Here is a 23,227-nt window from a genome sequence, read left to right as displayed (position 1 = left end):
GGTTTTCAGATAATAATGTGAGCAGATTTGTTTTGTTTGGTCTGAAATAAGCTATGAAAATAAATGTTTCCAAAATGAGCAACTCTTGGCCATTTTCATTTTGTAAAAGTAGATGTAGATGTCACAAGAACAAACGTTGGAGACCACTGCTGTATGCATTTGAAAGGTGCGATATTTACACAATACTAGGATGCTTACATGTAAAACTGTCATGAAAAGAAATCCATATTGCTCTCAATGTAAAACTCGCATTGACATGTCATCTATTTGTCAGGAACTAGCGCCCCTCTGTGGCTATATGTTTTATGACAGCCAATGTAACACAACCCATGGCGAATTAGTGCCTACAATTTCATCCTTGTCTTTGTATTAATGTCGAAACCTTGAGTGTTAATAGTGTAATTGTGCAAAATTACGCCACCTCGGTCCCACTATCAAGTACCCGCTTATTAAATTAGGTGTTATAAATCTGCAAGCTAAGCAGTGACCCGCCTGTCCAGTGAGGGCTCTGTTCCATATCTAGTGAGCGGATGTGCCGGTGTTGTTTATCCGGTATTGAGCCGCGTCGTCGTTGGAAGTGGAGAAGCGATGTCTGCCAATGTGGCTAAACAAACGTCTAAAAATGTCTCTAAAACCAATGCAGGAGGCGCGGGGGCAGCGGGAGGGAGCAGTGTCCCCCCAGTAATACCGCTAGCCTCTCCGCTCATGGGGAAAAAGAAGAAACCGTTCCTGGGCATGCCCGCCCCGCTTGGTTATGTTCCCGGTCTTGGCCGAGGGTAAGCTAATCTTTTTAGCTAGCTTGCTAACTATTTCGTGTGTTTATCACTGGTACTACCTTCCATGGAATTAGAATGTTAATGAAATCTAGCGGTACGTTAACATTTAACTGTTATATGTTGTTGTAATTGCTGTGAAGTGTAGTCACCGTTGTCTCACATTAGTGGAGCTGATATATTGTAACTCTGCTACTAGCAATGTTGCAAAATTTAGAAATGCGCTAAACCAAGTCTGTGATTACTTCTACCTGATAAAGCATGACTTGAATTTTAATTTGATATCGTGTTCACTTCTCTACTCCAAATATTAAAGACGTTAGAGCATATTTGATGTGGGAAAATAGTGCATGTGGAGTCAAGACAAAAGCTGTGATCGACCCACGGACCTTGGCGAGTACAACCGAACTACAAAATATATAACTTAGGCTGTGAACATCTGTTTTAAAAGCCAAAAGTGTAGCCATTTACATTGTTTTGGTGATCAAAATGTCCAGGGAAGAAAGCGGTGTGAGATATTTAATGTAATGGCACACTGCACTGCAGCAGCACGTAGCATACCAAACCCGCACTGTAGCATGAAAAAAAATCTCATAGTGAGAGTCCGTGCAGACGTCATTACAAATTATATAGATATCGGGTGCATTTTCATAGGTGATGTTTTTTAAAGAGATTACTTATTCATCTTCAGTTTCACATCGGATTTATATTGAGTGTTGGACCACACCAAGTCAGTTCGTGGGCTGTGTTTGAATTCCGGGTCTGCGTCCTAAAAGTGCGCATTGTTAGGCTGCATGACGTCATCTTGCTGCGCGAAAGCTGTCCGAATTAAAAAGTCACTAAGGCTCCTCCAAATGCGTCCTCCATGAAGAAGTCTGCATTCTAACCAACCTTCGTGGGCCATCATATCCCAACATTCTTTGCGCACTTAAAAAAGTCAACATTACGGTGCAAAGCTCACAGAATCAAGCATAAGTATTGATTAATAAGTATTCAATTGTTTGTACATCATAAGTTTTTTGTTGGGTAAGCAGAATTTGATGTGCGCAGCGTTTGAATGTAACATAATTCTTTAATAGTTTGTACAACGTGAAGAGATGTGACTTTTGATATTACTACCGTTTATACTTAACACTTCATATTAACATAAATGGAGCATTATTTGTGTACATAACGTACATGTTTTATTGGCAAATTCAGTGTGTTAACGTTTATGAATGGAAATATTAAGATGTGTTGCTGCTGATCAGCGTTGAAGAAATAAGGAAGTAGCCAAAAAGGCGCTATGAATATTGCCACTGTTTAATATGTCAGGTTTAGCTATGAAATGGAGATACATCTGTAGGATGCAAGTTCTTCTCTCTCCTGTAAAAACTAATAAACATGGATAAACATGAGAACACGTGACACAACTAGGAAGTGTGGGGAAGGTTAGAACGTCTAAATTCACCAGAACAAGACCCCCCAAAGGTCTGGTCCTCGTAGACCGGGTAAGCTACTGGCCTGGTAGGATTCCAGCCGTTACCCCAATGTACGCTAGTGTATTGAACGCTAACCACAATGCAAACACGACATGTAGTATTTCCGGGCAAAAAAAACAAACAAACAAAAACGACCAATTCAATTTTCAATCAAATTTTGCCTGTAGATATTCAAAATAAATGAATCTTCCATAAACGGTTTATCTTCTTCCATAGCTCCTGTCCATGAACATAAAATGCTTTAAATTGGAATTTTCCAAACACTTAATTTAAATACGGTGTGAAATGTAAAGTAATGTATCGGATCACAGCATGTATATCAGACGATAAAACGTTGTTCTAGGTTTTTGTAGAGGGCTTCATAGTCGAAATAGGAGGGACCCAATGTCGTGCATTGGTACGAAAATTACCCCAAAAAGTCCAGGTTCCTGTTTTTTCAAAAATTCATGTAAAAACCATAAAAAACGGGATCTATAGTACAGAAATTTCAAACCACTGGAAATGATGTTTAATTCAATACTTGGTTGCAGCTCCTTTTGCATGAATCACTGCTTTAATTTGGTCTTACATGGGAACAATCAGCCTGTGGCACAGTTGAGGTGTTACGGGGGCTCAGGATGTTCGATAGCAGCCTTCAGCTCATCTCAGTTGTTAGGTTTGATGTTACTCATCTTCCTATTCACAATACTGTACACTACTTTTTAAATGTACCAAATCACGGGGGAATTTGCACCTGCAATCGGCTCAGTATCGCTCATACCAAGCTGAAGCTTTATACAGTATCGGCTCGGAAATGAAATCAATGGTATCGCATGTCACTGGCGCTCACACTGCAGCAATGTTTACTTCCATAAACACATGGAAATGCAAGTGATATCTTGCTTTTGGCCATGCAAGTCACTTTCCATATGCTTTCCCATATTAACATATGGTACATGTTAATATGCCATATGAACATGTAGTATTTGTTTGCTGATAAACAAAAAATCTGAATTGTGCATCATAGCCTGAAGTGTGAATGTAGCCTTATTTGTCCTTATTTGTTCACTGGCTAATGTTGGGTTTTACAGCATTTCCATCTTTTCACTTGAACTGCAATGATTTTATATCTACAGCAGAGGTCACTGTTGAGTGACCAACAGAGTTTGTGTAATGTGTCAATGCACTCCTTGAGGTATCATCAACCCATCACTAGTTTGAGCTTCATAATCCAGAATTTACGCACCATTTCCCGGCTGCTTGATGCTAGCTAGCCAGCCTCACTCTCAAGCCCGCCGACCAGTGCAGCTGGTCACATTTTCGAGTTCCAACGTTGTTTTGACTTTGACTTCAGTAAAAATTGTAGATAACGTTTGTTATCTGAATATTGACAAAAATCAGAGAAATAACCTGCAAATACTCTGAAATACACACTGTGTAAATGTAGACGTCAGCTCGTTTGCATAGAAACATTCTTGATTCACTTACAGTGTGTGTGGATTACAAGTATTTACTTTTAAAGGGGAACTGCACTTTTTGGGGTGTTTTGCCCACAATGGGAAACAAGAACACATTTCTTTCCCTTTTCTGTGCATTGTAATGCGAGAAAACTAGATAATATGAGCTAGCTAACAATGCACGTCATTGGGACATACCTATTTTGATTATTTCTTTGGAAAAAAACCTCTCAACAACATTGCATTGTTTGATGTACATGCTGTGATCATGCATTAACAAGTATGCTGATGATAGCATGCAATACCTTGGGTATCTTGCTGTATTTTGATGATTTAAAACACTACCGAAACTCTCATTGGCATGGCTGTTTGTTCCAGCACATGACGCATGCTCCAGTCCTCGTGTGAAATAGAAAATTAGCATCTTTGTAGCGAAATAACTGCTAGTGAGGTGTCATTTTAGGCCCAAGATAAATAAAAATTTTTTACAACGTCGCTGTAGGTTGGTTAATATAGAAGGCCGACAAAGAAAATATTCGCTCATGTGCACTCTCTCGCACCCTGCCTCACCCCACTGGGACAAAGATACTGAATGACTGACCGTAGGGTTCTAGAGCCCTCCTTCATAATTCATGCAACATGTTGGAAAGTTAGCACCCTGCATGCAGTACCAGACAAAGGTAGACTGCACTACAAGGGGAATAAACTTGACATGCATCCAAGGTCTCATTGTTTATGTATTGCATTTGTTGTCGCTGTTTTTCTTCAGTGCTACTGGTTTCACAACCCGATCTGATATTGGTCCTGCTCGTGATGCGAATGATCCAGTGGATGACCGACATGCACCCCCAGGGAAGAGGACAGTTGGGGACCAAATGAAAAAGAACCAGGACGATGACGATGAAGATTTGAATGACACCAATTATGATGAGGTGAAAATAAAAAAAAAATGGCCAGATGACTTGCAGTATTTTTGTCATTTAATACATGCTCCTCTCCATGTCTTCTAGTTTAATGGATATGCTGGGAGCTTGTTTTCCAGTGGACCTTATGAGAAGGATGACGAAGAAGCGGATGCTATATATGCAGCTCTGGATAAAAGGATGGATGAAAGACGTAAAGAAAGAAGGTTGGTAGAAAAGCATGGCTAAAAAAAAGAAGAAAAGCACAGCTACAATGAGCGCTCTTTCTTTTAAGCACAATATCAAAAACAAGCATATAGTTCATATCTAGACTGGATTTAATGCGGTGGTGTCATGTTGAAGATGGCCTCATCTGAGTACAAGCTAGTTATGGCATCTCTGTGTCTTCTGTGCCGTTTTTAGTGTTTAATAGTGCTTTATTTATTACTTTCTTCAGGTTTTTGGTGCCAGACCGATCCCTTAACAAGTGTCCAGCAATGGATGTTCATATTGTTCCATTTGGCTGCATAGAAGAAGTGCACATCATACATGTTTACGACCAATTTTACTCATTGACACGCAAAATTGCGTACCACTACGGGGATACATTGCATGCAAGTGTAAATTTGGCTTAAGATGATGTCTGACCTCTATGTTTTAAGGGAGCTGAGAGAAAAGGAAGAAATAGAGAAATACCGTATGGAGCGACCAAAAATTCAACAGCAGTTTTCAGATCTAAAGGTACAGATTTACTGTTTACTGTTTGTCTTCCTGCTACATTTATTTCCATCATGTCATGACCAGTATATGTCATTGCCTAAATTATGGCGCTCGTGTTTCTCTACACAGAGGAAACTGTCAGAGGTCTCAGAGGAGGAGTGGCTTAGCATTCCTGAGGTGGGAGATGCCAGGAATAAGCGCCAGAGGAATCCACGCCATGAGAAACTCACTCCTGTCCCAGACAGTTTTTTCTCCAAACACCTTCAAACTGGAGACAACCACACCACTGTGGACCCTCTACAGGGGGTCAGTATACATGGTCAAACTGCTCACAGGCTGTTCACATCACCATCAGCAATTGGGATGTCATTGTCAATACTTTTTAAATACTGTTTCTTACACTGTAGTTAAAAGAACAAACACTGTCAAATAATGCGTTAACTAATATATTTCATTAATTATGTAAAGAAAATGTTGTGTCGTTAATGCATGTGCACCACTCTCTGTTATGACGGCGAATGGAAGCACAGTGGCGCATCCCCACAAAGTCACACAGAGTCTGATGTTCTGAACTGTGTTCTGAACTGAACACACCAACAGCAGTACAATTCCAACACCATATACTGTATGTCTCTCCAACTTTAGTCCGTTCATCCTGGGAACAACACTTGACTCATTGTCATTACTAGAGCTAGAGTTGTGTTCGGGGTCACTCCAAACAACACAAAAGCAGTTTTATAATGCCTGTTTGTGTGTGTGTGCGCGCGCGTGCGTGTAAATAAACAAGAAGAAAAAGAAAAACAAGAAGTGAAAACAAGATACTGTTATCACACTTTGTAGCTCTGAATTCAGATGTACAATTCACAATGTTTAATTATGCTTGAAAATACACTGATAAAAAGTAAATTTACCTGGTCTTTGAACGCATTTATAATTTATCTTTTAATTAAATAGAGTAAAATAAGGCATATATCAGTTATTATTGTTAATGCTGACTAATTATGATCAATTAATTTTAAAACTGCGATTAATCAGATGAAACTTCAACTGTCATTCTTTCTTGTCTAGCTTGGTGGACTTAATACACCGTACCCAGGAAGCATGACACCAGGCCTGATGACGCCGAGGACTGGAGACCTGGACATGAGGAAAATCGGTCAGGCCAGGAACACACTCATGGATATGAGACTCAGTCAGGTAATTGTCGCAACATATGCAGCTGATTGCAATGTTAGCGTTTTGTCTGATGTTTGGAGGGAGTTGAGGTCAGTCTAACACCAGTAATGCATGCAACGGAAGTTACAGGTTACAGCAGTCTATATTTTCTAAGATACTGAAATGTTACATTTGTTTCTCAAGTGTGCACCTCTTTTTCTGCCTTCAGGTGTCTGACTCTGTCAGCGGTCAAACAGTGGTAGATCCCAAGGGCTACCTTACAGACCTCAACTCTATGATTCCCACACACGGAGGAGATATCAGGTAGATGTGCACTCGAATGCCAGTGTCATATAACAAGTTCTTAATAGCTGGCCTTCTTTGTATTATCCAGTGACATCAAAAAGGCTCGTCTGCTGCTGAAATCTGTGAGGGAAACAAACCCCCACCACCCACCTGCCTGGATAGCCTCTGCCAGACTGGAGGAAGTGACTGGTAAACTGCAGGTGGCCAGGAACCTCATCATGAAAGGCACAGAGATGTGTCCTAAGGTAAAGAACATATACTGTAGCTGTTGGCTAAAGACCATGTTCAATGACTGAAGTAGGAAGTTGTCTTGCAGATGATTTCCATGTCATTGATTTAGGACTTGCCATGAAAGTTTTTGTTCGCTCTGCCCATCAGAGTGAGGATGTGTGGCTGGAGGCAGCCAGGCTTCAGCCTGGTGATACAGCCAAAGCTGTGGTCGCTCAAGCTGTCCGGCACCTGCCGCAGTCAGTTCGGATCTACATCAGAGCTGCGGAACTGGAAACCGACGTCAGGGCTAAGAAAAGAGTCCTCAGGAAAGGTAAGGTTGCAGTTATTAAATGTTTATTCTTGTTTGCATCTTTCAACAAACATCAGTAAATTGCTGTGTAAATAGTAAATAGTAGCGTACTGTATGTGGATAACAAAAGTCTCCATGTCTTAACAATAAATACAGATCTTATCCCTGCGTCCACAAGAAAAATGTTTTTATTTGTGTGATTTACTTTGGCAGACGTGATTATATCTTATTTATATATATATATATATATATATATATATATATTTTTTTTTTTCCCCCAAGTAAAAAAAAATAAGTAGAGGCTTATAGTCTGGTCAACTTATATTGTTTTATACACTTATACATTTTCAAATGTGTAAAAGACCACATCGTATCCCAAAGCATGAAGTACGGCGCTCATAAAAAGACAACAGACTAAAGAATAACAAAAATTCTTTTTCTATGCCGCTTATCCTCACAAGGGTATGCTGGAGCCTATCACAGCTCGTAAAGAATAACATGTTGAATCAAATCTTATAAGTTGGCAGCAGCCCTGGAAAAACTGGTACCATAATCGTCTCCCTCGCTGGTCAAGATTTGTTGTGCGACCAGTGGACTTCAGAGCTGCTCGAAATAGCTGACAAATGATGTGGCTTTTGTCCAGTTTTCTGTCCTCGTAAAATCTAAAGACGTTCCAAACTTTAGTTTTTTGTTTTGCTGATCTGGTGAAATTATTTCTATGTGACTAATCCACACAAGCGAGGTTGTGTTTACAATTCTATTTTCTTGTTATTTGGAGCGGGTTGCATACAGCCCCTCTTTGAAGTTTCTTGAGGGTCTAAAGTTTCTTGATTTTCACACAGCCTTGGAGAATGTGTCCAAGTCAGTTCGCCTTTGGAAGACAGCTGTTGAGTTGGAGGAGCCAGAGGATGCCAGAATTATGCTGAGCAGAGCAGTGGAATGTTGTCCTACAAGTGTAGAGGTACATTTACAGCACATGCTATCCTTTGTGTCCCACCACATACAGTATAGCGTGAACTTGGTATAATTAACTCATCACTGTTGTTGTCCATTATCTTTTAGCTTTGGTTGGCTTTGGCCCGGCTGGAGACTTACGAGAATGCCAGACGTGTCCTGAACAAAGCTCGAGAGAACATACCCACCGATCGCCACATCTGGATCACTGCTGCCAAGTTGGAGGAAGCCAACGGCAACACACAAATGGTGGACAAGATCATTGAGAGAGCCATCACCTCGCTGCATGCTAATGGTGTGGAGATCAACAGAGAGCAGTGGATACAGGTATGTTTGGCTGCAGATAGAAATCTTGTGTTCATCTCAAAGTAATGAGCATATCTGAGGCAGTCTTGCAAACTGATGTGAGCAGTGGAGATTTGTAAAGAAGGTGCAACATCTGAAAATGAATGCTGTGGCTCATACTGTAATATTAATTAATGTAATAATAATCATTTATTGGGGAGTCCCGATACAACTTTATCGCTTCTGAGATATATATATATATATATATATATATATACATACATACATACACACACACATATAATCATAATAAAAATAATCATTAATTAATATATTTTATCTTCTTTCCTCCGACTCTGGCCATTTCAACATCCTCATCGTCCTGGACCTCACTGCAGCTTTTATCAGCCATTCCATCCTCCTGACTTCTTGTATCAGAGATTTAGATGCAGGCCAACATGATCTGATATTGTTTTTTTTTTTTTTTTTACATCACCCCAATATCCGATATCAATATCTGATCAGGACATCCCTAATAATTATGTAGTACCGTAGTATCACGGTGGTGAAAGTGAAAATGGAAATGATGAAACTCAAAGCTATTCTTTCCTTGAAGGATGCAGAGGAGTGTGACAAAGCTGGCAGTGTGGCCACCTGCCAGGCCATAGTCAGAGCAGTTATTGGGATTGGCATTGAAGAGGAGGACCGCAAACACACCTGGATGGAGGATTCGGATAGTGTGTGTATATGACTTTAACTTAAGACATGCTTAGACCTGGACATCTGCTTGGGTCATCGAGATAGAATCGAATGTAAATGCGATGAGCTTGTGTTTTGTCTTTCAGTGTGTGGCCCATGGAGCCCTGGAGTGTGCCAGGGCTATCTATGCGCATGCTCTGCAGGTGTTCCCAAGTAAGAAAAGTGTGTGGCTTCGAGCCGCCTACTTTGAAAAGAACCATGGTACCAGGTAATAACCAGAAGCTCGGTGCAAATATGACTTTTTGTATTGTATAATCCGGTTTGTATTGTTAGCAATAAATGTGTTTTTATGCCTGTATCTATTAGGGAGTCTTTGGAGACCTTGCTGCAAAAAGCTGTCGCTCACTGTCCCAAGGCAGAGGTGCTTTGGCTTATGGGAGCCAAATCCAAGTGGCTGGCTGAGGATGTCCCTGCTGCGAGAAGTATCCTCGCTCTCGCCTTCCAGGTAATGCGTGTCTCCAAATGAACTTGAATAGCGATGATCCTGCTGGCCTGACACGTGGTGTCTCCCTGTGTGCTTCAAGCTTCTTTTATGGTTGTCTATTGAGTTGACTATTGGGCTGATGGGTTTATCTGCTTGCATCTACAACTCATCTAGTCAGAATATGACATCAAATGGCACAATAAATGCATTGAAGTTTACAATCCCTGTAGTCAAGCATTAACTTGCATGATTGTTCTCAGTGATTATTTTGACTTTTGGTCTGACTCTGGCAGCCTTGTCAAGAATGGTTGTGAATTTTGTGCTATATACAATATTTATTTAAAGGGCACCAGATATGCTCATTTTTCGACCCTTTGTATTGAGTTGAGGTCTCCTTTAGAGCAGCTACACACAATAACCCACACAGAAACCCTTTTTAGATTTTGCAGAATCTGCACCTATTCCAGCTGTATTTCCTTTGATTTGTGCTTCCTCAGGGCTCGACAATAACGATGTACCGATGGCCCTGGGCAAGTTAAAACAAAATTTGGGCAAGTAAATTCAATCAGTGATATTCCCGTCGGGCAAGTGCACTTTAGCATGCCGTACTGCCAAGAGTTTTTTTTTTTTTAAAGCGGTTCTTGTTGGGTGTTGGTAAAACACGGACTGCGTAATTCCGGTGGTAATTTGCAAACCAATCCTTGCAAATCTTGAAATGGACCAATCAGAATCGTTTATTTAGACCGCGGTCCGTAATCCACAGTCCGTGTTTTACCCACACCCGTTGTTCGCGATCAACCAATCAACGATCGTTTGACTACGAAAACATCCATCATGGCGTCGCGGCCAACATCGTCTAATTCTGAAGGAAACAGCAAAAAGTAATGAACCAGTGCCTCCTAAACAAGTATTTTATTAGCAGCAGCAAATCAAATGATGGCACAGGTGAGTGAATCACATTGCTGTGACAATTTGAAGTGGTCACAATGAAACACCACCGATTAGATCCAATACCAAGTGCTGATTTTGCACAAGCTACAAAATCTAGCGCTTCCATTTCTCTGTGTATTTTCCTCACCTTTGCTTCACATATTATTGTTTGACCATTAAGCTTTTTTTCTGGATTAAAAACACTTTACTAGTACACAAATGTGTCTATTCAATAATGTTTCATTGTGGTGCACAACTTATATCACTGCTTGCTACGACTACGATGTGTAAGGTATTTATTTTATTTATTTGAAATTCTCATTATGGCAGTCTTTTCATTTTACATGGGGCAAGTTCAGGCAAGTAGTTCTCACCTTAAGGATTCCCTATGGGCAAGTCATTTTGGTTTTTAATGTAGAGCCCTGTTCCTGCCAAAACGGTCTGTTTGATTTATTCCGCCCACGGCTCGCCACTGATTATTATAGTTTACATACTTAAATTCACACCCTCTCCACAGGCTAACCCAAACAGTGAAGAGATCTGGTTGGCTGCTGTCAAGCTGGAATCTGAGAACAATGAGTATGAAAGAGCTCGTCGACTGCTGGCCAAGGCCCGAAGCAGCGCCCCCACAGCCAGAGTAAGTGCTCCTTTCCTACTTTTCTCTCACACAGTTTTGAAACTCTGGCTTTATCATACCACGGTATACCTGGAAACCGCTAACAGGCCCATGGGTAGCAGGGACCCTGTTTTAATTGCCATGTTTATAAACATAACTACCATAAATCTAGCTTTCAATAACATTGACTTGCTGATTCTTGTAAGTTGTTAAGTACAGTACAGTTGTTAAGCACAGTAGAACAACAACTTTCACCAATAGTTCTGTGGAATTTCAAATGTTTATAACCTCGCCGTACATACTTTCAGTTTGAAATGTGTGGTGGTGTTATCCTTATAGGTGTTCATGAAGTCAGTGAAGCTGGAGTGGGTGTTGGGGAACATCGAGGCCGCTCAGGAGTTATGCTCGGAGGCCCTGAAACACTATGAAGACTTTCCAAAACTTTGGATGATGAGAGGCCAGATAGAGGAGCAATGTGACAACATGGATAAAGCCAGAGAGGCCTACAACCAAGGGGTGAGTTATATGTACACAGTGGTGTGAAAAACAGTTTGGCTGCTTCCTGATTTCGTATATTTTGTTTGTCACACTTGGTTGCACAGTGGCTCTTTGGTCTGTGCCACACGTCTGGTTGGGTGGTAGCTAGCATTCCATTGATACAACACACCTTTTTTGCATCTGTTGCCCATTTTCTGTCCTAACAATTCCACCGGCTTTCCCACAAACGTTGAATGTTTAGTCTCCAGATTTAGTCCAGGGTTTTGTCCGTTTATTTTTTAACCTAGATCCTCTTTGCCGTAAATACACATACGGAACCCACTTCTGTGACTGTCCGTTTGCCCCATGTCTGCGTAAACAAAACACAAGTGTCTTAAAAAATATCAGTATCAATATCTGCAGTATAGGCTCCAGCACCCCCCGCGACCCTCGTGAGGAAAAGCGGTAGAAAATGAATGAATGAATGAATGAATATCTGCAGTTGGAATGGCATTGGTGACTATCTTCCTTCATGACAGCCGCAGGCATTACAGTTTGTTGGACATTTAGTAGCAAAGTGTGCAGAGGTTGACATCCCATAGAAAAGTTAGCCAGATTGTTACCAATAAATACATGTGCTGTACAATTTGAGACAAGTGTATTTCATTATATGGCTGAAGGTTTGTAGATTTTACACAAGACTCTTCTGAATTTCAATTTCATATTGTCATATTGTGATATGTACAAAGGGCCAAATACCTTAATAGGAGGGAATACAGACGAAATCATTAGAAAGGTCAGAGAAGAAATGCTCACACTAAAAAGATGGTTTGATGATAATGGATTGTCCTTGAACCTAAGTAAAACTAAAATCATGCTGTTTGGTAACAGCAGAAAGGACACGCACCAGCAAATAAAAATAGACGGCGTAGACATTGAAAGGGTGAAGGAAAATAAATTTCTGGGGATCACAATACATGTAAATATGAGCTGGAAACCTCATTACAAATATACAACATAAGGTGGCCAGAAATATTTCAATATTGAACAAAGCAAAATTTGTTCTCAATCAGAAATCACTCCACACTCTTTATTGCGCTCTGGTTCTACCATATCTTACTTATTGTGTGGAAATATGGGGTAATAACTATAAAAGCAATCTTCACTCGCTAAATGTACTGCAAAAAAGGGTAGTAAGGATAATTCATAATGCTGCCTACAGAGAACACACAAAGTCCTTATTTCTAAAATCACAAATACTTCAACTTGCTGATATAGTTCATCTTCAAACAGCTAAAAGTAACCAATTACCGAAAAATGTCATCCAATACTTCTCTACAAGAGAGGAGAAATATGATCTCAGGGAAGAACTAAATTTGAAACACTTCTATGCTAGGACTACGTTAAAAAGCCATAGCATTTCAGTATGTGGAATCAAACTATGGAATAGATTGAGTAAGATCGTCAAACAATGCACAATGATGAGTGAATTCAAGAAACAATACAAGCAGTTGATGTTTGCTAAATACAAGGATGAAGAGTCTTGAACCAGTCATGATGTGCTATACATATCACTATATTGACACTTACTATGGTACCCATTATGTCACTGTTGGTCATATCACCTCGTACTTCGGTATGTGACCAAAAAAAAAAAGAAATTACGAAAACTTCAACTGTTTTAGGAAAGAAGGAAGTGAACAAATGTAACAGTTACTGATTGTAAAAGTACCAAATGGAGGGGTAGGATTTAATAAGCTTTGCTTCTTCCTACTCCTTTTGGACATGTGGAACTGTGAACTGATTATGTGATGCACTCAATTGTAATCTGATGCATGTTCAAATGAAATAAAACCATTACTATATCGCCTATAGTCCCATTTTATATAATTTATGTATGTATTTATTATATTATCTGATTAAAATCATGGTATATATATGGTAATGTGATGATGACCGGATGATATTATCGATCCGGTCCACTTTGATTTTCTTCCATGCGGCCCCTGAGCAAAAATGAGTTTAACACCCCTGGGTTAGAGCAACACTTCCCATGCCAGCCCCTTGCAACATGACACAGCAGATGGGCACAGTGAGGGGGAACTACCGCTGTAGCCTAATAGCCAACGTCCCAAGTGAAACTAACTTCACCACGGTACACGGCGGACATGTCTGCATAGTGGTGTTGCCTTTTCTTCTTCATGCGGGTGGCGGGAGTCGAGCGGCAACCAGCTTTGAAGAGCATTACTGTACCTAGCAAATTGGTGTGTAGCCCTTTGTTACTTTGAATGTGATGCCGCAACCGGATCGGCCCAATCTCATGGCGGAAACCAATATTATCCGATCTTCAAAAATACAGTGGATTGGCCGTCGATCCCGATCCTGGAGATCGGATCGGGACATAGTTAAACTTGTTTCAGTGTCCTTCTATGTAAAGGTATTGTTGTCTGTTATTCTGCTTCAGTTGAAAAAGTGTCCCCACTCGGTGTCCCTGTGGCTGCTGATGTCACGTCTTGAAGAGCGAGTAGGACAACTGACTAGAGCCAGAGCCATCCTGGAAAAGGCACGACTCAAGAACCCCCAGAGTCCAGAGCTGTGGTGAGAAACACACGGAAAAGGCTTCAATTAGGCTATGTTTTTGCTGTCTTGGCATCGCACTGTGAAGAAAATAGCTGGACATGTCACTCATGTGTCTCCTGATACCAGGTTGGAATCAGTCAGGTTGGAATTCCGATCCGGACTGAAGAACATTGCAAATACCCTGATGGCAAAAGCTCTGCAAGAATGTCCTAATTCAGGTGAGAATGTGACCAGTCAGGAGGAAGACATTCATTTCATTTCCTTTTCATTACGTTTTCCCCAAGGCATCTTGTGGGCTGAAGCAGTGTTTTTGGAGGCCAGACCACAGAGGAAGACCAAGAGTGTGGATGCTTTGAAGAAGTGTGAACACGACCCGCATGTGTTGCTGGCTGTGGCCAAGTATGACTGCATTCCAAGCCTCTATAATATTTAGGCGTCGCCTTAATCCTATGTTTTCCACTGAAAATGTATTCACTTAGATTATTCTGGAGTGAACGCAAGATCACCAAAGCCCGAGAGTGGTTCCTCCGCACAGTAAAGATAGAGCCCGACTTGGGAGATGCTTGGGCTCTCTTCTACAAGTTCGAACTGCAGCATGGAACAGAAGTAAGAATTTGATCCTTTACCTGCCGACCTGTGGGATTGCCGTTATAGCCAAGGGGAAGCATCCCATACCCTTCCGAGTTCATTTTACTTGTCCCCAGATGATTGCTCTGAGTATGAATAACATGGGACAAACAATCGTTTGGTCCCATCCATATTCCAAACCAGATGGATCACCAGGGGAATAATGCCATGATTAATAGATTAATATGCATATGGGTGTGCAATGACGTCCTCATGCCCATTGTCTGTCTCAATAAGGAGCAGCAGGAAGAAGTGCGTAAGCGTTGTGAAAATGCTGAGCCCCGTCACGGCGAGCTGTGGTGCGCCGAGTCCAAACACGTCCTAAACTGGCAGAAGAAGACAACAGAAATCCTTGCACAGGTCGCGAGCAAGATCAGAAACACATTCTGATACTGAGGAGGTGCACTACAGGAGAACGCTTTGAAATGACCAATATGAAAGTGAAGCATCTTGGACTCATGCACATGATCTTTTCTGCAAGTATTCATCAATTTGCAGCAGACGCAACGTGTTAGATATTGATGTGTGGAGTTATGATTTCATTTCATGTCAAAGTAAATGTCGCGCCGAGACGGTGATTACCTTGTGCAACCATTATGATGATAGCCTGACGTCTTTATCCATGTGGGCAGCTACTTCTTGGCTATTCCTAAATTCTGGCATTGAAACTGAATACCTGAATACCACATAATGAGTCTTTCTTCTGGTGTAATCAATTTCATCACCCGCACAACCACACGTGGACTTGTCAAATGAAGTCATTGAAAAATACTTTTACAACTAAAGAGAGACAAATGCGTGTTGATCCTATTTTACTGATTTTAGTTGATGTAGTTCTTAAATTGCATTTAGTTTGTATGCTATCTCTTTGTATAGGTCATCATATGTCAATATGTTTCCGACCTCCAATAAACAGTTATTGTGCCACTGTTGTGGAAAAAATATGTTAACTAAGAATGAGAATACCTGAAATAAACTCATAACTCAAGAACTTATACTCCATCACATCAAAACATTAAAAAACAACAATCCACCAGGTGCAAGTGTATCACCGACAAGAAATTATACACAACAAAACTATTTTCTTTGACAAAACCTGAACTGGAGATGATCCTTTGAGCTCATAAAATTCCTGTCAATGTTTGTCTATATGTGGCCTGTGATTGGCTGTTGACCAGTCCAGGGTGTACCGGCCTCTCACCTGAAGTCAGCTGGGATAGGCTCCAGCATACCCCTGCAACGCTAATGGGGATAAACGAAAATGGATGGATGGGTTGTATATAGCATGAAATTCACAACCATTCTTAAGGGCGCCAGATTGAGACCAAAAGTCTGTGTAGCCAACATGCTTACCACTCATCCACAGTGTGGCATGTGATGTTTTTGTGTTGATATTAATGATGAATTATTAATGATTCATGAATTTGTTATTAATACTGTAGCTTTTGCCACAACATTGAGAGCTGAATAGGCGGGCGATTTTCTCAGAGTGCGAAATTCTCAGAGGCTTGAGCATGTTGCGTTCCATAAATCCAAATGTGTGGGTTTTTGTTTTTTTGTGTTGTAGAATATTTTATATTTGACAGATTCAAGTGGTCCATCTAAAGGGAGAGATCCCTGTCCTGGAAAGGTAAATGTAGTCATCTGCAGCAGCCAAAGGCCAATACTAAGATCCGTTGACTTACAGTCTATAATTTCCCCACGATTTTTATTCCACATATTACCTACCATCACTACCATACGTTTTGGTGGTTTCAATAGCAGGCGTATCGGATCATGTGTTCCATCTTTGTGCTGACTCGGCACACTCGCTGCCAAAGAGTTGGTAATCATCTGTCTGACCTGGATAGGCCCCTACAGAACATGGAGAAGCTCGTTGTTTTTAACTGCAGCCCTGGTTACCTGGTAAGGAGCCGAACACAATGAGTTATTTCAATACAAACAGTGTCAGAGTTGAATAAAAACTCATATTTTGTTAAATAATAACTATTTGTCTCTATCAGTATCTTGTTCAGCTGTCAAGGAAAGACGAGAAAGAGGCTCAGGTCAATCAAATCTACCAAAGCATTGTAATTATTATTATTATTATATGCTGAAAACAAAATCACTTGTTTTCGGGATTGCAAATACAGTGGTGTGAAAAAGTTTAGAACAAACTATATTTTTTAAGATTTTCCTTTCAAAATGACTGGTTGTTGGGACCATCCATTCCAGATAAATGTATTATATAGTAGACCAACACAGGGATACATGAGAGGTCAAATGAACTTTATAGGATTTACAGAAAGTCTGCAATCATTATTCAAACAAATGTAGGCTTGTGCATAAATTTGGGCACCCTCAGTATTATCAATATTTTGTAGAGCCTCCTTTTGCAGAAATAAATGCTTCCTATAGCTTCCAATGAGGGTCTGGATTCTGGTTGAAGGTATTTTGGACCATTCCTCTTTCCAAAACATCTCCAGTTGAGTCAGGTTTGATGGTTTCCAAGCATGGACAGCCCGCTTTAAATCACCACAGATTTTCAATCATATTTAGGTCTGGGGACTGAGATGGCCGTTCCACAATGTCTTACTTGTTCCTCTGCATGATTGCCTTAGTAGAATTGAAGGAGTGTTTCGGGTCATTGCCTTTGTGGAAGTATCCAGACACGGCCTAACTTTAATTTTGTCACTGATTCTTGAAGACTGTTGGCAACAATCTGCTGATACTGACTGGATTCCATGCCACCTTCAACTTGAAACTGGCCACTCAGCCCCCCAGTATGATGGAACCACCACCAAATCTTACTGTGGGTAGCAAGTGTTTGTCTTGGAATGCTGTGTTCTTCATCCACCATGCATACCACCCCTTGTTATGTCCAAATAACTCCATTTGACTTTCATCAGACCACAGCACCTTATTCCAAAATGAAGCTGGCTTGTCCAAATGTGCTTTAGCATACCTCAAGCGACTCCCTTTGTGTCATGTGATCATGCTCACTCTGGGCCTTAACTAGAACTGTGCCTGTGGGCTTCCATTTCCTCGCTATGTTCCTCAGAGCAGAACCTGACAGCTGAAATCTCTGGATTATGTATCCTTCCCCTAGAGCATGATGTTGAACAACCTTTGCTTTCAGCTCATTTGACAATTGTTTTGAGCCTACCATGTTGCTACTCTTCAGAGAAGATGCAAAGAGGGCAACAACTTGCCATTGGCCACCTTAAATACCCTTTCTATGATTGGCTTCACTTGTGTATGCAGGTCAAGGGTCAATGAGCTTACCAAATACATGTTGTGTTTCAATAATTACTATTAAAAGTATTCAAATCAATAAAAAAACAAGGGTGCCCAAATGTATGCACCTAAATAATGATTGCAGACATTCTGTATTCTGTAAATCCTATAAAGTTCATTTGGTCGGCTATATGATATATTTACCTGGAATGGCTGATCCCAACAACCAGTCATTTCGAAAGGAAAATCCTGAGAACTTTTTCATACAACTGTATTATTCCGACATGTTAAGAAATGTATGTACAACAAATTAACAGTAAGTATGGTCAAAATGTAACATCATGGATGTTTACGATCTTTCACTACATTGTCTTTGGAAGTGCAAAACGTTTTGGGGGATGCCACAAATGTGCTGAAATATATAAAATATGCTAAAAGTGGTTTTGTATGTTTTCATCATTGCTTTTTTTCGGACAGGGACATAAATATGCTGAAATTACCACAATATTTTTTGAAATGAACATTCCCTCTGTTGTGTTGTATGTGAACATCACAGATATTAAGGATGCAAATTGTTCTTTGATTAGTTGTGTGAATAAAACCATATTTAAAAACTTTCATTTATTTGTTTTGTGTAGACAAAACATTGTCATTGTCACTACCGCCACCGCTGTTTTACAATAAATATTTCTGATGAAATGTAAAAAAGAATAAACACCCTGGTAATTTTGGAGTGTTTGTCCGTACCGTACTGTCATAATGGTGGAAGGAACTAATTGTTAAAACGTTGGTTCCTACCCGGAGCCAAATTTCAGCAGGACGCGGTTTCTTTCCGATTGGCAACATCAACATGGTTTAGGGTGTGGTAAATAGGAATTACTGCTACAAGTATCCCTTACATATTACATTTATCTTTAAAGCTAGCATCCAATCCGCATGGTTCTGTGACGACTATTGACGAGGGCCTACAAAAACTGTGAGTATGAACGCTGTCGGTTAGTACTGGGAAGTGGAGATCGCTTATTCTAGCCGTTTTTCAACACTGTTCACAGATTTAGGTGACAGACATGGCTAGCAGCAACAGCGTAGACATGGACCCTGATGTTGCTCGGAGGCTGTTCGAGGAGGGAGCTACCCTGGTGTTGCTCGGGGTTCCTCAGGGTACAGAGATTGGCATTGACTGCAAGAGTTGGCAGGTTGGTCCCCGCTTCCGGGGAGTTAAGATGATCCCTCCGGGGCTGCACTTCCTCAACTATTGCTCTGTCAATCCACCGAGCTGTGGAGGAGAAGTTGGTCCCAAGACAGGCATGTTCCTCAGTCTCAAACCCAGAGACGTACTGCTGGCTAACTGGGACCCCAAAGAAGAGGATCTGGATTTCTCGGCCTCCCAGAACGAGGAGGAACTCAGCCGAATCAGAGCGAATCTCCAAGATCTAGACCCATACCTTGGACCCTATCCATATGAGGTCATGAGGAAGTGGGTGTCCCTCACAGACCGCCTGAGTGAAGAAATGGCCATCAACCTGCAACCCCTCTCAGGTCGAGTGTGTGCCTACAGCGATGTTGTTCCCGAGACTCATTTTAGACACACCAAGGACCGTGTTGACCAACCGAGGAACGACACAGCCTGCCAGACCATGAGGGAGGGTCTCGACAGGCTCCCCAAGATGAAGGAGAGAGAGGGGACACGGCTGCGGTTCTCTGTCCTCCCAGAGAAGACTTACCCTCCTGGGGCCACGCCAGCCCAGATCACCCAGTGCAGCATGGACCTCACTTATGCCCTGGAGACTGTGCTTGAGAAGAGCCACCAGCAGAAGCCCCTGAACTTGCTGGGTGAGTGCCTTGACTCTTTTTTTTTATTATCCCCCGCACCCCCAAGACATGCTCTAACCTGAATAAAACCCATTTCCTTCTTCAGGTGAGCTCCAATTTGCCTTCGTGTGCTTCCTTATTGGAAATGTATATGAGGGCTTTGAGCACTGGAAGCGTCTTCTGACCTTGCTGTGTCGATCGGAGTTGGCCATGCAGAAGCACAAGGAGCTCTACCTGGCGCTCATTGCTGTGCTGTACCACCAGCTGGGAGAAATCCCCCCCGACTTTTTTGTTGACATTGTGTCTCAGAACAACTTCCTCACCACCACACTGCAGGTGCATACCTACCTCATCAGCTTTAATATGGCGGAATAGCTAAGCCTCCTATCGTTGCTGTGTGCGTGGTCCAAAATAAATCACCTCCGGGGTTACGCTGTAACTGTAGTCAACCTCCAGATGAACTCCAGGGTAGCTGCATTTGAAGAATAATGCTCTATTATCTGTAAATGTTGGTTGTGCTCCCCAGCTGTTGGTGTGAGACTCATGCACGTTACACTTGCTGTACTGTTCTTTCCAATAACTTGCTCTGCAGTATTAGTGCTGGCTGAGGATTGTACAGCATTGGGCTTGTTGCTTGTTTGTGGTCTGGTTTGCTTTTTCAAGTTTGAACAATTCCATTCCCGTTCCGGGTCGCCGGTGCAGCAGTCTCAGTAGGGAAGCCCAGACATCCCGGCCTCCTCCTCCAGCTCATGACTAAAAAAATAGTTGTACAAAAGCTCCTAAATGAATGTCTTTTAGCCAGGTGTTATTTTACCAACTCCTTGTTTCACTGGACTACTGCTTCTATACTTACAAATGAAAAACTAATTTTGACTTCTTCTGCCAGGACTTTTTCCTGTTCGCCAGCGGTTCTGGAGTTGATGGCGCGCTCCGCAAGCGAGCGGAGAAATTCAAAGCCCATCTGACCAAGAAGTTTTCCTGGGATTTTGATGCAGACTTGGATGACTGCGCCCCCGTCGTGGTGGAGCCACCTGAGGGTGTTACTGTGGACTGAGTTCACGTATTGATAATGATCAGGACTGGGAAAGATCATTCAACACTAGGTGTTGGCCCTCACCAGATGCGCCACCACTTGTCTACATGCCACACATTGAGGAAACCTGACCTACTTGTTCTGTTGCTTAGCTGTACACACCAACTATGCCCCCTGCTGGTGGGTGGTAGTAACCCTGTTAAGCTTTTTTTAAATAACGTGTTCGCATAGGATTTAAGGGTTGTAATGTATTGATAAATGACGCAACATTCATAATAAATAATACATGTATGATAACTAGTGCTGAAACATAGTTTGGTTACACCGCCTACAGTGCATTGTCTTTAATGCTACCACTCATTCAAATGGTTCTCCCTTTTAGAATGCATAAACTAAGCTATTTCAGTGAATTATTTTGACTAAATTAGCTGACGAGATGTACTACAGCATGCAAACACATCCTCGTTGGTGATGTCTGTGTACTAAACTGGTGTACTATACTTCTGTCATGTCATTAAAAAAATCTGCAATGTCGCGTATCGGCCACAATAGGCTACAGTGCATCCGGACAGTATTCACAGCGCTTCACTTTTTCTACATTTTGTCATGTTACAGCCTCATTCCAAACTGAATTAAATTAAGCTCTTACCTCAAAATTCTACACAAAATACTCCATTATGACAATGTGAAAAAAGGTTTTTTGACATGTTTTGAATTTATTAAAAATAGAAAACAAAAAAATCACATTTACATACAGTGAAGAAAATAAGTATTTGAACACCCTGCTATTTTGCTATTTCTCCCACTTAGAAATCATGGAGGGGTCTGAAATTTTCATCGTAGGTGCATGTCCACTGTGAGAGAGATAAACTAAAAAGAAAAATCCAGAAATCACAATGCATGATTTTTTAACAATTTATTTGTGTGATACAGCTGCAAATAAGTATTTGAACACCTGTGTATCATCTAGAATTCTGACCCTGAAAGACCTGTTAGTCTGCCCATTAGAAGTCCACCTGCACTCCATGTATCATCCTGAATCAGATGCACCTGTTTGAGGTCGTTAGCTGCATAAAGACACCTGTCCACCCCATACAATCAGTAAGACTTTAACTTGTAACATGGCGAAGACCAAAGAGCTGTCCAAAGACACCAGAGACAAAATTGTACACCTCCACAAGGCTGGAAAGGGCTACGGAGCAATTACCAAGCAGCTTGGTGAAAAAAGGTCCACTGTTGGAGCTATCATTAGAAAATGGAAGAAGCTAAACATGACGGTCAATCTCAATCGGAGTGGAGCCCCATGCAAGATATCACCTCGTGGGGTCTCAATGATTCTAAGAAAGGTGAGGAATCAGCCCAGAACTACACGACAGGACTTGGTCAATGACCTGAAAAGAGCTGGGACCACCGTTTCCAAGGTTACTGTAGGTAATACACTAAGACGTCATGATGTGAAATCATGCATGGCACGAAAGGTTCCCCTGCTTAAACCAGCACATGTCAAGGCCCGTCTTAAGTTTGCATATGACCATTTGGATGATACAGAGGAGTCATGGGAGAAAGTTTTATGGTCAGATGAGACCAAAATAGAACTTTTTGGTCATAATTCCAATAAGCGTGTTTGGAGGAAGAAGAATGAAGAGTACAATCCGAAGAACACCATCCCTACTGTGAAGCATGGGGGTGGTAGCATCATGCTTTGGGGGTGTTTTTCTGCACATGGGACAGGACGAGTGCACTGCATTAAAGAGAGGATGACTCGGGCCGTGTATTGTGAGATTTTGGGGAACAACCTCCTTCCCTCTGTCAGAGCATTGAAGATGGGTCGTGGCTGGGTCTTCCAACACGACAACGACCCGAAGCACACAGCCAGGAAAACCAAGGAGTGGCTCCGTAAGAAGCATATCAAGGTTCTAGCATGGCCCAGCCAGTCTCCAGACCTGAACCCAATCGAAAATCTTTGGAGGGAGCTCAAACTCCGTGTTTCTCAGCGACAGCCCAGAAACCTGACTGATCTAGAGAAGATCTGTGTGGAGGAGTGGGCCAAGATCCCTCCTGCAGTGTGTGCAAACCTGGTGAAAAACTACAGGAAACGTTTGACCTCTGTAATAGCAAACAAAGGCTACTGTACCAAATATTAACATTCATTTTCTCAGGTGTTCAAATACTTATTAGCAGCTGTATCACACAAATAAATTGTTAAAAAATCATGCATTGT

General features: G+C 41.5%; 2 protein-coding genes across 2 annotated transcripts; both read left to right on the top strand.

Annotated features, from left to right (window-relative positions):
- Positions 1–533: 533 nt before the first annotated feature.
- prpf6 (PRP6 pre-mRNA processing factor 6 homolog (S. cerevisiae)) lies at positions 534–15,870 on the top strand. The gene is made up of 21 exons (XM_058052055.2): positions 534–776; positions 4,460–4,622; positions 4,701–4,819; positions 5,255–5,333; positions 5,442–5,618; positions 6,381–6,509; positions 6,697–6,791; positions 6,862–7,018; positions 7,152–7,314; positions 8,136–8,254; positions 8,356–8,574; positions 9,149–9,271; positions 9,378–9,499; positions 9,598–9,736; positions 11,163–11,282; positions 11,601–11,777; positions 14,203–14,336; positions 14,445–14,536; positions 14,603–14,717; positions 14,798–14,924; positions 15,183–15,870. Exons 1-21 carry the CDS (start codon positions 589–591, stop codon positions 15,333–15,335), a joined length of 2,910 nt encoding a protein of 969 aa, XP_057908038.2. The 5' UTR covers positions 534–588; the 3' UTR covers positions 15,336–15,870.
- Positions 15,871–18,937: 3,067 nt separating this feature from the next.
- Positions 18,938–21,672, top strand: aar2 (AAR2 splicing factor). The gene is made up of 4 exons (XM_078796739.1): positions 18,938–19,137; positions 19,214–19,994; positions 20,080–20,309; positions 20,860–21,672. Exons 2-4 carry the CDS (start codon positions 19,229–19,231, stop codon positions 21,025–21,027), a joined length of 1,164 nt encoding a protein of 387 aa, XP_078652865.1. The 5' UTR covers positions 18,938–19,137; positions 19,214–19,228; the 3' UTR covers positions 21,028–21,672.
- Positions 21,673–23,227: the final 1,555 nt, after the last annotated feature.

This window comes from Doryrhamphus excisus, linkage group LG15 (genome assembly GCF_037039965.1).
Source record: "Doryrhamphus excisus strain RoL-2023G ecotype Guam linkage group LG15, RoL_Dexc_Guam_v1.1, whole genome shotgun sequence".
NCBI lineage: Eukaryota > Metazoa > Chordata > Actinopteri > Syngnathiformes > Syngnathidae > Doryrhamphus > Doryrhamphus excisus.
This window is presented reverse-complemented; position numbering and strand designations above follow the sequence as displayed.

What these genes read in the sequence shown, in the direction of transcription:
- aar2 (XM_078796739.1), top strand. Translation starts at nt 19,229, where the DNA reads ATGGCTAGCAGCAACAGCGTAGACATGGACCCTGATGTTGCTCGGAGG. An exon ending in GAAGCCCCTGAACTTGCTGG is followed by an intron (nt 19,995 to 20,079) that starts GTGAGTGCCTTG and finishes TTCCTTCTTCAG; the next exon opens with GTGAGCTCCAATTTGCCTTC. An exon ending in TCCTCACCACCACACTGCAG is followed by an intron (nt 20,310 to 20,859) that starts GTGCATACCTAC and finishes TTCTTCTGCCAG; the next exon opens with GACTTTTTCCTGTTCGCCAG.
- prpf6 (XM_058052055.2), top strand. Translation starts at nt 589, where the DNA reads ATGTCTGCCAATGTGGCTAAACAAACGTCTAAAAATGTCTCTAAAACC. An exon ending in GTTCCCGGTCTTGGCCGAGG is followed by an intron (nt 777 to 4,459) that starts GTAAGCTAATCT and finishes GTTTTTCTTCAG; the next exon opens with TGCTACTGGTTTCACAACCC. An exon ending in AGCAGTTTTCAGATCTAAAG is followed by an intron (nt 5,334 to 5,441) that starts GTACAGATTTAC and finishes TTCTCTACACAG; the next exon opens with AGGAAACTGTCAGAGGTCTC.